Source organism: Hemiscyllium ocellatum, chromosome 1 (genome assembly GCF_020745735.1).
Source record: "Hemiscyllium ocellatum isolate sHemOce1 chromosome 1, sHemOce1.pat.X.cur, whole genome shotgun sequence".
Taxonomy (NCBI): Eukaryota; Metazoa; Chordata; class Chondrichthyes; order Orectolobiformes; family Hemiscylliidae; genus Hemiscyllium; species Hemiscyllium ocellatum.
The window spans coordinates 74,034,782-74,048,398 of record NC_083401.1 but is presented as its reverse complement, the minus strand read 5'-3'; the positions used below and the strand labels follow the sequence as shown (position 1 = coordinate 74,048,398).

The following is a 13,617-nucleotide window of genomic DNA, read 5'->3' as shown; positions in this document are numbered from 1 at the left end:
ATTGATTAATAGCATTATCCCAAGTAACTATTACTTGTTTCATAAGATGATAAAAACAGAAGGTAAAAATAAACTGAAACATCTTTTCTTATCAAACTTTGGAGAGACAGTGGCACAATGGTATTCTTGCTGAACTAATAATCCAGAGACCCCAGTAGCATTTTAGGACACAGGATGTGAATCTCACCACAGCAGATCGTAGAATTCAAATTCACAATAAGCAATCTGGGAATTGAAAGTCTAATTATAACCATGAATCCATGGTCAACTTTCATTAAAGTCCATCTGGTTCACTAATGTCTTTAGAGAAGGAAACAGCTATCTTTACCTGGTCTGGCCTACGTATGACTCCAGTAACACACCAATGTGTTTGACTATCAACTGCCCTCTGAAATGGCCCAGCATGCCACTCAATTGAAGCAAACCACTAAAAAAGCCTCAACGAAGGAATAAAGTTGGATGGACCACCTGGCATCGACCTTGGTACTGGAAATGACAACAGCAAACTCAGCTCCACTGACCCTGCTAAAGTCCTCTTTACCTACGCTTGAGAGCTGATGTCAGAATTAGGAAAGGTGTCTCACAGACAACTTAAGGAACATCTTGACATAGAAACATAGAAAACAAGAGCAGGAATAGACCGTTCTGTATGATCATGACTGCACATCCAACACAGTACTCTGTTCCCAGTTTCTCCCGATAATCTTTGATAACTTTAGTGCTAAGGTCTATTTCTAACTCCATCTTGAAAATGTAGTCATATTCACAGAACCACACCTGACATACAGTGTCTCAGGTTACAATATCACCATCCTTGGGTATATGCTATCTCATCAACAAGACAGATCTAGCAGAGATAATATAGTGGTATACAGACATGCTCAAGCCTTGGCCAGGTTAAGACATTATTATGTGCTGCAGGTTTTGTCAGGTGCAGTCAGAAAAGGTTTAAATTTCAGTACTGTCTGTTTATGACAAATTGATGAGGACAAATACAATAAATCCTTTAATTTGGGCTTGTCTTACTGAGATAAAACAAAGCTTTAGAAATCTGAAGCACAGAGGAATGTGGGAGTCCTAGTTCAGGTTTCTCTAAGGTTAACATGCAGGTTAAATTGACAGTTGAGAAAGCAAATGCAATGTTAGCATTCATTTCAAGAGAACTAGAATACAGCAGCAGGGATGTACTGCTGAGGTTTTGTGTGACTCTGATCAGACTGCATTTGGAATATTGTGAGCAGTTTGGATGGGAAAGCTCCTTCCACCTGTCCATCAGTTAACAGAAGAAGTTATATTTCAAAAAAACCCAAGTGGTGGAATTCAATGTTGTTGTTGAAGAGGGTTTTGCCCAGCACCATCAGGAGAACTGGTGGGACCCTGCATTACTTCCATGGGGTAGGCTTACCAGAACTAAGTAGGGTGAAAGTGGGTAATGCAGATGCTGGAGATTAGAGTCAAGATTAGAGTGGTGCTGGAAAAGCACAGCAGATGGGCGGCACGGTGACACAGTGGTTAGCATTGCTGCCTCACAGCGCCTGAGACCCGGGTTCAATTCCCGACTCAGGCGACTGACTGTGTGGAGTTTGCACGTTCTCCCCGTGTCTGCGTGGGTTTCCTCCGGGTGCTCCGGTTTCCTCCCACAGTCCAAAGATGTGCAGGTCAGGTGAATTGGCCATACTAAATTGCCCGTAGTGTTAGGTAAGGGGTAAATGTAGGGGTTGCGGGTTGGTGTGACTTGTTGGGCCTAAGGGCCTGTTTCCACACTGTAAGTAATCTAATCAGGCAGCTTCTGAGGAGCAGGAAAATCCCTGTTTTGGGCAATAGCCCTTCATCATATCTTACCAGAACTAAGTGCCTTTCAAAGCTATCAGCCAAAAACTTTTGCACTTACGGCAATACACCAACATTAGGCTGAGGAATTTGCCAAGGAACCTAAGTCACAGATTAGTGAGGGCAAAATAGGCAAAATATAGCTAGTAATATGATTAGTAATGTGAGAGGGATTGGCTGAGGGGATGGAACTCAGTGGGCCTCAGTTCTCAAAGCCAGGTTCTTCCATCAGATACTGGGTAGCTGATGGAAGACATTCCACCTATTTCTTCCCCTGAAATCCAGAATCCTGCAACCTTCCCATATGGTCAACAGAGCTTCCCATATGGCCACACCCTACCCTCAGAGTGAATACAATGGTGGCAGAATGAGGTCCTTGAATGGGTATCAAATGCTTACTCAAGCACTTCAGCTGTTATCCAGTCAGTAGGCTGTTCTAATAGGGATTTAATTGGGCAGTAGTGGGAAATGGCAGTGTTCCAATTGCACACTCTTCTGGCTAAATGTGCATTTTCCTTACCACCTGAATTGTGGCTGGGGGAAGAGACATTTATATCCACTCAGGAAAGAGATAAGTGGGTAGGGGTTATTACATCCACATCCATCTTATTGATACTAAGCACCTTTTGACTCAGGAAGTGGGAATACCACCAATAAACTGAAACTTCACCCGAAACCAACCATTCTTTTTAAATGATGATAAACTGCAATTAAACAAAAAATCTACTTCAGAATTTCACATTTTCACTAACCAATAAATGTATTTGAAAACATTGAAAGTCTGTATTTGAGGCTACATTACCATCACTGTACATAGCTCCAGACTATGTAAAAATTGTAAAAGTGCATTCCGCCACAGAATCCCACCTGAGGCTATATCTCAATGATTTTCTTACCTAAATATCCAGCAAGAGGTTCATTAACTTCTTTTGATTTGTTCAAAAATGATTCATTGTCTGGGATAATGGATTCATCGTTTTTTAGTAAAAGCACCGTTCCATTCCAATCGTAAGCTCCAACCGCTCCTAACATGATGCCATCCTATGTTTAGAATGAGGAAAACACGCATAAAAACTGTGATATAATTTAACTTTGGAAAATGTTATTGAATAATCAAAGCTTGAGTTGTTATGATAGCTACATTAACAACTGGAAAGATGAAACAGTAAATAATAATCAAAAGGGAGTTTCCAATTGCATGCTTTTGCACTGTCACACTGAATTCCTTTTGTTCTTCTTAGATAGCTTTTTGAGATTGAGGATGATTTACTATGACTTCATTTCAATGAGTTCTGAGGTGGCTGATACATCCAATGCATTCTCTCTGATGCTACAGCTTTGCTTCTATCTGTTTTGATGAAGTTCCTTAATGTGCTTCATACCTTCCTGAATGACCTTGATCCATTTTGATCAGTTACAAACCAGGGAAACTCATGGGTTAGATGTTTAGTCTCTTCAGGAATCCTGTGAGAACATCCCTCAATTGTTTCTGCTGTCATCCTAGTGGTTTCCTATTAGGACTGAGTTTCAAATAAAGCAATTGCTTCAAGAGTCTGTTGCCAGGCAAATAGAAATACTGTTTTTAAGTGATTAGCACCTCAAAGCTAGGCAGGCTGACTGGGGAGAGGATGCTGTGATTGGGCCCCTTTAGCTACTACCAAATTTGGAAGACCTTCTGAAGATACTAATGCTGGTGATGCTTCTCCAGTGCTTTGAAGAATCCATTGTAGGAGCATGGGGATTATCAGTCTCAGGCCTGAGATCCTGGTCCTCAAAACTATTTCCTTTAGTTGAGGCTAACTGATATGTGGAAATTGATTATGAATTTCAACGTCAATGTCTGTCTTTATCTCGAGGAATCTCACAAGACATGGAATATAGTGCTCGTTTTCAAGATCTCGCCTTCTATCTTAATGAACTGGGGTGGCCAGGTGTTGCTTTGAGGGAGCTCACTGGAAGATGGCCTTCATTTTACAAGTGTTTAGTGAACGGCCCATTTTCTTAGAAGGAGTCAACAAAGACCTGGAATTTAATTTCTGATGAAAGTCTGTAAACTGGAGCTTGGTGACTAAGGTTTGAAATGAATAGTTTGCTGGAACTGAGGTACAGTACTGATGCAAATGCACCTTTTATTTAATCTCATTTTGCTTTTGCTGACTTATTTCTACTGATTTTTGTTTAAATACAGTTAGCCACTGACAGGTTTGGAAAGGCGAGCTGCTTTTAAGCTGCTGTTATATTTCTATATGAGTGTTACTTACATGAGATGCACAAGTCTCACCATAACAACACCAAAGTTAGAATTTCTGACACTAGCACGCAGGTGACAGCATTTTGCAATTGGATCTACTTAACCATTGTATTTATTAATGTGGAAGTTTACTTCAATGTTAACATAGTTTCCACATTAGGAATTGATAGCACTAACATGACAATTAACATGCAAGAGATAGTTTTCTAAATTCCTAGTCTTAGTGAGGAGTTTTGCTCATTTGCAGTCCATATGAATAATTCAGTATGTGTTCCTTACAATTTACACTGGATGTAACGTCACGGATGAGTTCACTCCTGAAATCCTGATGGGAGACTTTCCAGTCCAAGAGCCAGTGGAAGACAATAAGTTGAGCAATACTGTGGTTAAATATGGTATGCACTTGTCTTTTACTGGTGAATTAATTCATGACAACCACATCCAACAGCTCAACATTAACCCTCACAGCAATAGCATGAAATGTTCCTAACAGTGGAACTCCGGTAGCTTCACTTTTCCTCAACATCTTTCTTTCTTTTTTCTTTCCTTTTTTTTACTTTTTTCACCCATTCATTCTTTCTTTTGTTAATTCTTTCATTTTCTCTTTAATTCTTTCTTTCTTTCCTCTTTTTTCACTTCTTTCTTTCTTATCTATATCTTTGCTGAACATGTTCGGTGATTTGCCTCTGCAGCCTTCTGTGGTACAGAAATCCACCCTGTGAGTGAAGATATTTCTCCTCACTTCAGTCCGAATTGGTCTACTGCATATACTGTGATGGTGGCCTATTATTTTGGATCTCTTGGCTGGGGTGAACATGATCCCTGCACCGAGCCCTGTCACAATTTTATATGTTTTGATGAGATCCATTCTCACTTTTCTAAACTCAATTAAATATAAGCCCAGTTCACCCAACGTCTCTTCAATGCTAGAAAAACACTCTGGCGAACTTGCCATTTACATATACTAAAGTATGCATATTTTTTCGTAGGTGAGGATATCAAAACTGTACAAAGTATTCCAGGTGTGGTCTCACTTAAGCCCTCCACAGCTGCAGTAAGACTGCCTTATTCATGTCCTGAAACCCTATTGCAACAAAGGCTGACATAAGTTCATAAATTATAGAGTCATAGAGATGTACAGCATGGAAACAGACCCTTCGGTCCAACCTGTCATGCCGACCAGATATCCCAACTCAATCTAGTCCCACCTGCCAGCACCTGGCCCATATCCCTCCAAACCCTTCCTATTCATATATTCATCCAAATGCTCTCAAATGTTGCAATTGTACCAGCCTCCACCACATCCTCTGGCAGCTCATTCCATACATGCACCACCCTCTGCGTGAAAAAGTTGTCCCTCAGGTCTCTTTAATATCTTTCCCCTCTCACCCTAAACCTATGCCCTCTAGTTCTGGACTCCCCGATCCCAGGGAAAAGACTTTGCCGATTTATCCTATCCATGCCCCTCATAATTTTTTAAACCTCAGCCTCCGATGCTCCAGGGAAAACAGCTCCAGCCTGTTCAGCCTCTCCCTATAGCTCAAATCCTTCAACCCTGGTAACATCCTTGTAAATCTTTTCTGAACCATTTCAAGTTTCACAACATCTTTCCGATAGGAAGGAGACCAGAATTGCACGCAATATTCCAACAGTGGCCTAACCAATGTCCTGTACAGCTGCAACATGACCTCCCAACTCCTGTACTCAATACTCTGACCAATAAAGGAAAGCATACCAAATGCCTTCTTCACTATCCTATCTCCCTGCGACTCCATTTTCAAGGAACTATGAACCTGCACTCTGAGGTCTCTTTGTTCAAGAACACTCCCTAGGACCTTACCATTAAGTGTATAAGTCCTGCTAAGATTTCCTTTCCCAAATTGCAGCACCTCGCATTTATCTGAATTAAACTCCATCTGCCACTTTTCAGCCCATTGGCCCATCTGGTCCAGTTCCTGTTGTAACCTGAGGTAACCCTCTTTGCTGTCCACTACACCTCACATTTTGGTGTCATCTGCAAACTTAATAACTGTATTTCTTATGCTCGCATCCATTCATTTATGTAAATGACAAAAAGTAGAGGACCCAGCACTGATCCTTGTGGCACTCCACTGGTCACAGGCCTCCAGTCTGAAAAACAACCCTCCACCACCACACTCTGTCTTCTACCTTTGAGCCAGTTCTGTATCCAAATGGCTAGTTCTCCCTGTATTCCATGAGATTTAAACTTGCTAATCAGTCTCCTATGGAGAACCCTGTCGAACGCCTTACTGAAGCCCATATAGATCATATCTACTGCTCTGCTCTCATCAATCCTCTTTGTTACTTCTTCAAAAAACTCAATTTTGTGAGACATGATTTCCCACGCACAAAGCCATGTTGACTATCTCTAATCAGTCCTTGCCTTTCCAAATACATGTACATCTTGTCCCTCAGGATTCCCTCCAACAACTTGCCCACCACTGAGGTCAGGCCCACTGGTCTATAGTTCCCTGGCTTGTCTTTACCACCCTTCTTAAACAGTGGCACCACGTTTGCCAACCTCTAGTCTTGCAGCATCTCACCTGTGACTATCGATGATAAAAATATCTCAGCAAAAGGCTCAGCAATCACTTCTCTGGCTTCCCACAGAGTTCTCGGTACACCTGATCAGGTCCTGGGGATTTATCCACCTTTACTCATTTCAGGACATTCAGCACTTCCTCCTCTGTAATCTGGACATTTTGCAAGATGTCGCCATCTATTTCCCTACAGTCTATATCTTCCATATCCTTTTCCACAGTAAATACTGATGCAAAATGTTCATTTAGTATCTCCCCCATTTTCTGTGGCTCCACACAAAGGCCACCTTGCTGATCTTTGAGGGGCCCTGTTCTCTCCCGAGTTACCCTTTGGTCCTTAATATATTTGTAAAAACCCTTTGGATTCTCCTTAATTCTATTGGCCAAAGCTGTCTCATATCCCCTTTTTGCCCTCCTGATTTCCCTAAGTATACTCCTACTTCCTTTATACTCTTCTAAGGATTCACTCGATCTATCCTGTCTGTACCTGACATATGCTTCCTTCTTTTTCTTAACCAAACCCTCAATTTCTTTAGTCATCCAGCATTCCCTATACCTACCTGCCATTCCTTTCACCCTGTCAGGAATATACTTTCTCTGAATTCTTGTTATCTCATTTCTGAAGGCTTCCTATTTTTAAGCCGTCCCTTTACCTGCAAACATCTGCCTTCAATCAGCTTTCGAAAGTTCGTGCCTAATACCGTCAAAATTGGCCTTTCTCCAATTTAGAACTTCAACTTTTAGATCTGGTCTATCCTTTTCCATCACTATTTTAAAACGAATAGAAGTATGGTTGCTGGCTCCAAAATGCTTCCCCACTGACACCTCAGTCACCTGCCCTGCCTTATTTCCCAAGAGTAGGTCAAGTTTTGCACCTTCTCTAGTAGGTCCATCTACATACTGAATCAGAAAATTGTCTTGTATGCACTTAACAAATTCCTCTCCATCTAAACCTTTAACACTATGGCAGTCCCAGTCGATGTTTGGAAAGTTAAAATCCTCTACCATAACCACCCTATTATTCTTACAGATAGCTGAGTTCTCCTTACAAGTTTGTTTCTCAATTTCCCTCTGACTATTAGGGGGTCTATAATACAATCCCAATAAGGTGATCATCCCTTTCGTATTTCTCAGTTCCACCCAAATAACTTCCCTAGATGTATTTCCGGGAATATCCTCCCTCAGCACAGCTGTAATGCTATCCCTTATCAAAAATGCCACTCCCCCTCCTCTCTTGCCTCCTTTTCTATCCTTCCAGTAGTATTTGTATCCTGGAACATTCAGCTGCCAGTCCTGCCCATCCCTGAGCCATGTTTCTGTAATTGCTATGGTATCTAATCCCATGTTCCTAACCATGCCCTGAGTTCATCTGCCTTCTCTGTTAGGCCTCTTGCATTGAAATAAATGCAGTTTAATTTATTAGTCCTACCTTGTCCCTGCCTGCCCTGACTATTTGACTCACTTCTGTTCTCAATTGTACCCATCTCAGATCTATCTCTTTCCTCACTATCTCCCTGGGTCCCACCCCTCCCCCCCACCCCACCTTACTAGTTTAAATCCTCCCGAGCAGTTCTAGCAAATTTCCCTGCCAGTATATTAGTCCCCTTCCAATTTAGGTGCAATCCGTCCTTCTCGTACAGGTCACTTCTACCCCAATAGAGATTCCAATGATCCAAAAATGTGAATCCTTCTCTCATGTACCAGCTCCTCAGCCATGCATTCATCTGTTCTATCCTCCTATTCCTGCCCTCACTAGCTCATAGCACTGGGAGTAATCAAAATATTACTACCCTTGAAGACCTCCTTTTTAAATTTCTATCTAACTCTCTGTAATCTCCCTTCAGAATCTCAACCTTTTCCCTTCCTATGTCGTTGGTTCCAAAGTGAATAATGACTTCTTGCTGGCCCCTCTCCCCCGTGAGAACATTCTGCCCCCTCTCTGAGACATCCTTGATCCTGGCACCAGGGAAACAACACACCATTCTGCTTTTTCTCTGCTGGCCACAGAAACGTCTGTCTGTACCTCTGACTACAGAATCCCCTAACACAATTGATCTCTTGGAAGCCGATGTACCCCTTGTTGCATTAGAGACAGTCTCAATACCAGCAACTTGGCTGTTCGTGCTATGTTCCCCTGAGAATCCATCATCCCCTACATTTTCCAAAACAGCATACCTGTTTGAAATGGGTATATCCACAAAAGACTCCTGCCTAGTTGCCTACCTCTCTTACCCTTCCTGGAGTTAACCCATCTATGTGACTGTATCTGAGATTTTCCCCCCTTCCTATAACTGCCATCCATCATATACTGTTGCTGTTGCAAATTCCTCATTGCTTCTAACTGTCTCTCCAACCTGATAAGATTCGCATCCAACAGCATTTATGGCAGATATAATCCGCAGTCACCCTTAAACTCTCTTTAAACTCCCACATCTGACAAGGAGTACATATCACTGCAAAGGCCATTTTTGCTCCTTCACAGTCTACAGACCCAGAAAATAACACCATCTTATTCCTCTACAAAACACTGCAACAGGTTAAATTAATAGTTATGGCTTATACTTAAGTTGAATCAAGAGACTTATCTCCAAATAATATAATCAAGAAAGAACCCACTGTACTCACCACTGCAGCCTTTCTCTTGGACAGACTTAAAACAATGATTAACTTATCTGATTCTGTTGTGAACTTCACCCAACAGTTCCTCCAAGATGAGTTGTGAAGTTAATTTTCCCAGACGCACTCCGATGTCCAGCGACACATGAATTCAAAAACAGCAAAGGCAGTAACTGTGCAGGTTTTCTCTCTCTCTCCCTCCCTCTCTCTTGCTCCTGCACTGTCCTCACCATGTGCTTCCTTTGCCTGTTCTTCTCTCTTTTAAAACTGCTGTTGTTTTGACTTTTTTTCCCCCAAAGTTCCAAAACAATGCAACAGCACGTAAAACAGTAATTGCTGCTCCTGGAATTCAAGGAAATCACCTCAAGTACCTAAAATACCTCAAAAAAGGAGCAGCTGTTACAGCCAGAAGTTCATAAGTTCATAAGATATAGGAGAAATTAGGCCATTTGGCCCATCAAATCTACACTACCATTCGCTGATATGCTCTTCACCCCCATTTTCCTGCCTTCTCCCCATAACCTTTCATACGCAGTGATTTGCCATTTGCCACATACCATTTGCCTTTCTACTTGCTCTGCTCCATGCTTGTTTCCATTGTGTAATGGCAAGAGATCTCTTTGAATTTGAACATTTCCAAATAACACAGACACATTTGCTTTTGCTTACCGAACAGAATAACTTCACATTTATCCATTTTATGCTACACTTGCCATGCTTTATCCACTCAGTCAACTTGTCTGAATTATTCTGAAGCCTCTTGATGTCTTCCTTACCAATCACACTCCCACCTCATGTTTTGAAATCAGCAAACTTACACTTGATTCTCTCAACTGAATCATTGATAAGATACTGGGAGCTGAAGCTCTGATCCTTGCAGTACCCTATTTGGTTTGCTTTTCACTCTGAAAACTATCACTTATTCAGACTCTCTGTTTTCTATCAGCTAACCAATTCAGAATCCATGCTATTATATTTCTACTAACTCATCCGCTCAGCATAATAACTTATCATGTGGAACTCTTATCAAAAGTTTTCTTACACTGCACTCACTGGTTCTATTTCATATATTTGATTAGCTATGTCCTCAAAAAACTTCTGTAGATTTGTCAAACATGGTTTCCCTTTCATAAGTTCACAATGAATTTGTGTGGTCCTAATAGTATTTTCCAAGTGTCCTACTATCAAATCCTTTTCAATGGACTCCACTACAACTGTTAGGCTAACTGGAGTGTAAATCCCAGTTTTCATCCAATTTCATTTTAAACAATAGTTTTACATTTACCACCATCCAATTTCCTGGACTGTTTCAGGATCTGTTGAGTATTGGACAATGACACATCCATTATTTCCATGATCATCACCTTTAGTATGCTGGGATTTAGATTACCAGGTCAGAATCATCGAGTCACAGAGATTTCCACATGGAAACAGATCCTTCAGTCCAACTTTCCCATGCTGACCAGATATCTTAAATTAATCTAGACCCATTTGCCAGCACTTGACCCATATCCCTCTAAACCCTTCCTATTCAAATACCCATCCAGACGTATTTTAAATGTTGTAATTATACCAGCTTGCACCACTTCCTCTGGCAGCTCATTCCATACACACACTACCTCTGCATGAAAATGTTGCCCTTTAGGACTCTTTTAAATCTTTCCTTTCCCACCTAAACCTATGTCCTCTAGTTCTACAACACCCCAACCTGGAGGAAATATACCTTGTTTATTTACCCTCTCCATTCCCCTCACAACATTATAAACTTCTAAGGTCACCCCCAGCCTCCGATGCTCGAGGGAAAACAGCCCCAGTCTATTCAGCCTCTCTCTATAGCTTAAACCTTCCAATGCTGGCAACCTCCTTGTAAATCTTTTCTGAACCCTTTCAAGTTTCATAACATCCTTCCTATAGGAGGGAGACCAGAATAGCGCACAATATTCCAAAAGGGGTCTAACCAGTAATCTTTCCAGCTGGATATTTACCAACTTGAATTTTTCCAGCACAATATCTTACTCGTAATTTCCTTTTTCCCATAAGACCCTTGCTTCCCTCACATTTCTGGGAATACCTTTGTGTCTTCTTCAGTGATGGCAAACCAAAAGTAGTTAATTACTCTGCAATTAGTTGCTTACATTTCTTGTTCTTCATTATGAACTCTCCTGTTTCAGTCAGTAAGGAATCTACATTTGTATTCAATAATATTTTTACATACATGCAGAAGCATATGACAGACAACAAACATTCCCAATTTTTACATGTCTGAAAAACCTCAGCAACATAGTAAAGGTTAGTCCTGTTCTTATTGCTTAATTCAGTAATAGATCTGTCGGAAAAACAAACAGGAATCCTGATTGTAGCAGTGTGCTAATTCAAAATATAGATTGACATAAGAGCTTAAGTCAAGGAAGGCACTCTTACCTCTGTATGGTGTGAACTGAACCCAGCTTGTGACATTTCCATCTCAAAAGAGGCAGCTTGCTGGTCACTAGTTGCTAATAAATTAAAAGTGATCATTAGTAAAGTCATTTATTTCACAGAAGCCTAAGCATAAGTGTATATGAGGGGAATGGCATGTTGCAATTCTACAACTTATTAAAACAAGTTACCTTCCTGTCTTTATTTGACTAGCTGATCCCAAAGTTGCTTATAGAACATTGGGCCAATTGGCCTCAAAAGTGAAGTTGAGTTTAACTCAGCCTGTAACTACAACATCTTTGCAGACACTCCCTGTATGAAGTTAAAAATCACACAACACCAGATTATAGTCCAACAGGTTTAATTGGAAGCACTAGCTTTCAGAGTACTGCTACTTCATCAGATGGTTGTCATCAGGTCATCATAACCATCTGATGAAGGAGCATCGCTTCGAAAGCTAGTGCTTCCAATTAAACCTGTTGGATTATAACCTGGTGTTGTGTGATCTTTAAACACCCCAGTCCAACACCGGCATCTCCAAATCATGACTCCCTGTATGAAAGTGGTGTAAATAGGTCTAGATTGAAGTCATTTCCATTGTCAAGTCAGGTTGCTATAGATGGTTCTTTGTTTGTCAGTTGTATTGTTCCAACCCTTAAACAGAAACCATTACTGAGATGTAATAAATAAAGGTAATAAATAATTGATTAAACAAACCCAAAAACTGAAGATGCTGGAAATCAGAAACAAAACAAAAAACAGAAGTTGCTGGAAAAACCCAGTAGGTTTGGCAGCATCTGTGGAGAGAAAGCAGAGTTAATATTCCAGTTTCAGTGACCCTTTTTCAGAATGCTATTAACTCTGATTTCTTTCCACAGATGCTGCCATATCTACTGAGTTTATCCAGCCACTTCTATTTAAGAAATAATTGAGAAGTTGTGACCAAGTGGTATTGTCACTGTAATTCACAGACACAGGCTGATACTTTGGGAACACGGGATCAAGTCCCATCACAGCACATGGTGAAATGTGAATATATTTTAAAAATATGGAATTAAAAAGCTAGTCTAAACCATTGCCAATTGTGGTTAAAGTCATGTTTTAAACATCTGGGTCTTATGCAACAGCCTGACATCGTCATATTCATGGAATCAGACCTTGCAGTTAATGACCTAGCCACCACTGTTGAGATCTAATCATCAGGAGTCCTGGGGAATTGATTAATTCTATAAAGTTTATTTATTTAAATCAGTAAAACAGATTACATATTATGAAATAGCTATTACAGCAACCAACTCTGTGAGTGCAGTTTGCAAACCCAAAGCAGACTAATAACACACATGCTGTACATGGGGTTATTAAAGATTAACCTCCTTCAAAGCAAGGTACACATACAGCCTCCACTACCTTTCCAAAAGAAAATTTAACTATTTACAAAAGCAGGTGAGCTAATGAATCTTTACACTGCATAGATAAATTACCGAAAATCTGAGATCACATGAGGTGCTGTTAATTTTTAAATTATACATGATATATTTTTGAGCTGGATTTCAAAACAGAAGCAGAGGGATATGGATGAATTCCATGATGGTTTTGTTTTAAAAGGTCAGAAAGTCAATTTTGAACAGTGACCTGAATCCATCAGTTTCATGAAAACATGTAGTTGCATTTTCAGTGTCTTGGAGAACCACTATATTTTTAATAGATTAAATATTTATACTGCTGCAAATGTGTTGCTGGTCAAAGCACAGCAGGCCAGGCAGCATCTCAGGAATAGAGAATTCGACGTTTCGAGCATAAGCCCTTCATCAGGAATGAGAGAGAGTAGCCAAGCAGGCTAAGATAAAAGGTAGGGAGGAGGGACTAGGGGGAGCGGCGATGGAGGTGGGATAGGTGGAAGGAGGTCAAGGTGAGGGTGATAGGCCGGAGTGGGGTGGGGGC

At 40.8% G+C, this 13,617-nt stretch overlaps 1 protein-coding gene across 1 annotated transcript in view; it reads right to left on the bottom strand.

Annotated features, from left to right (window-relative positions):
* Window positions 1–13,617, bottom strand: part of itga1 (integrin, alpha 1) — a 216,134-nt gene that overhangs the window by 99,139 nt on the left and 103,378 nt on the right. Inside the window, exons 10-11 of the mRNA XM_060822674.1 lie at window positions 11,680–11,753; window positions 2,727–2,871 (exon numbers count right to left, since the gene is read on the bottom strand). Coding sequence (XP_060678657.1) covers window positions 2,727–2,871; window positions 11,680–11,753 — 219 coding nt within the window. The remainder of the gene's footprint in view (window positions 1–2,726; window positions 2,872–11,679; window positions 11,754–13,617) is intronic.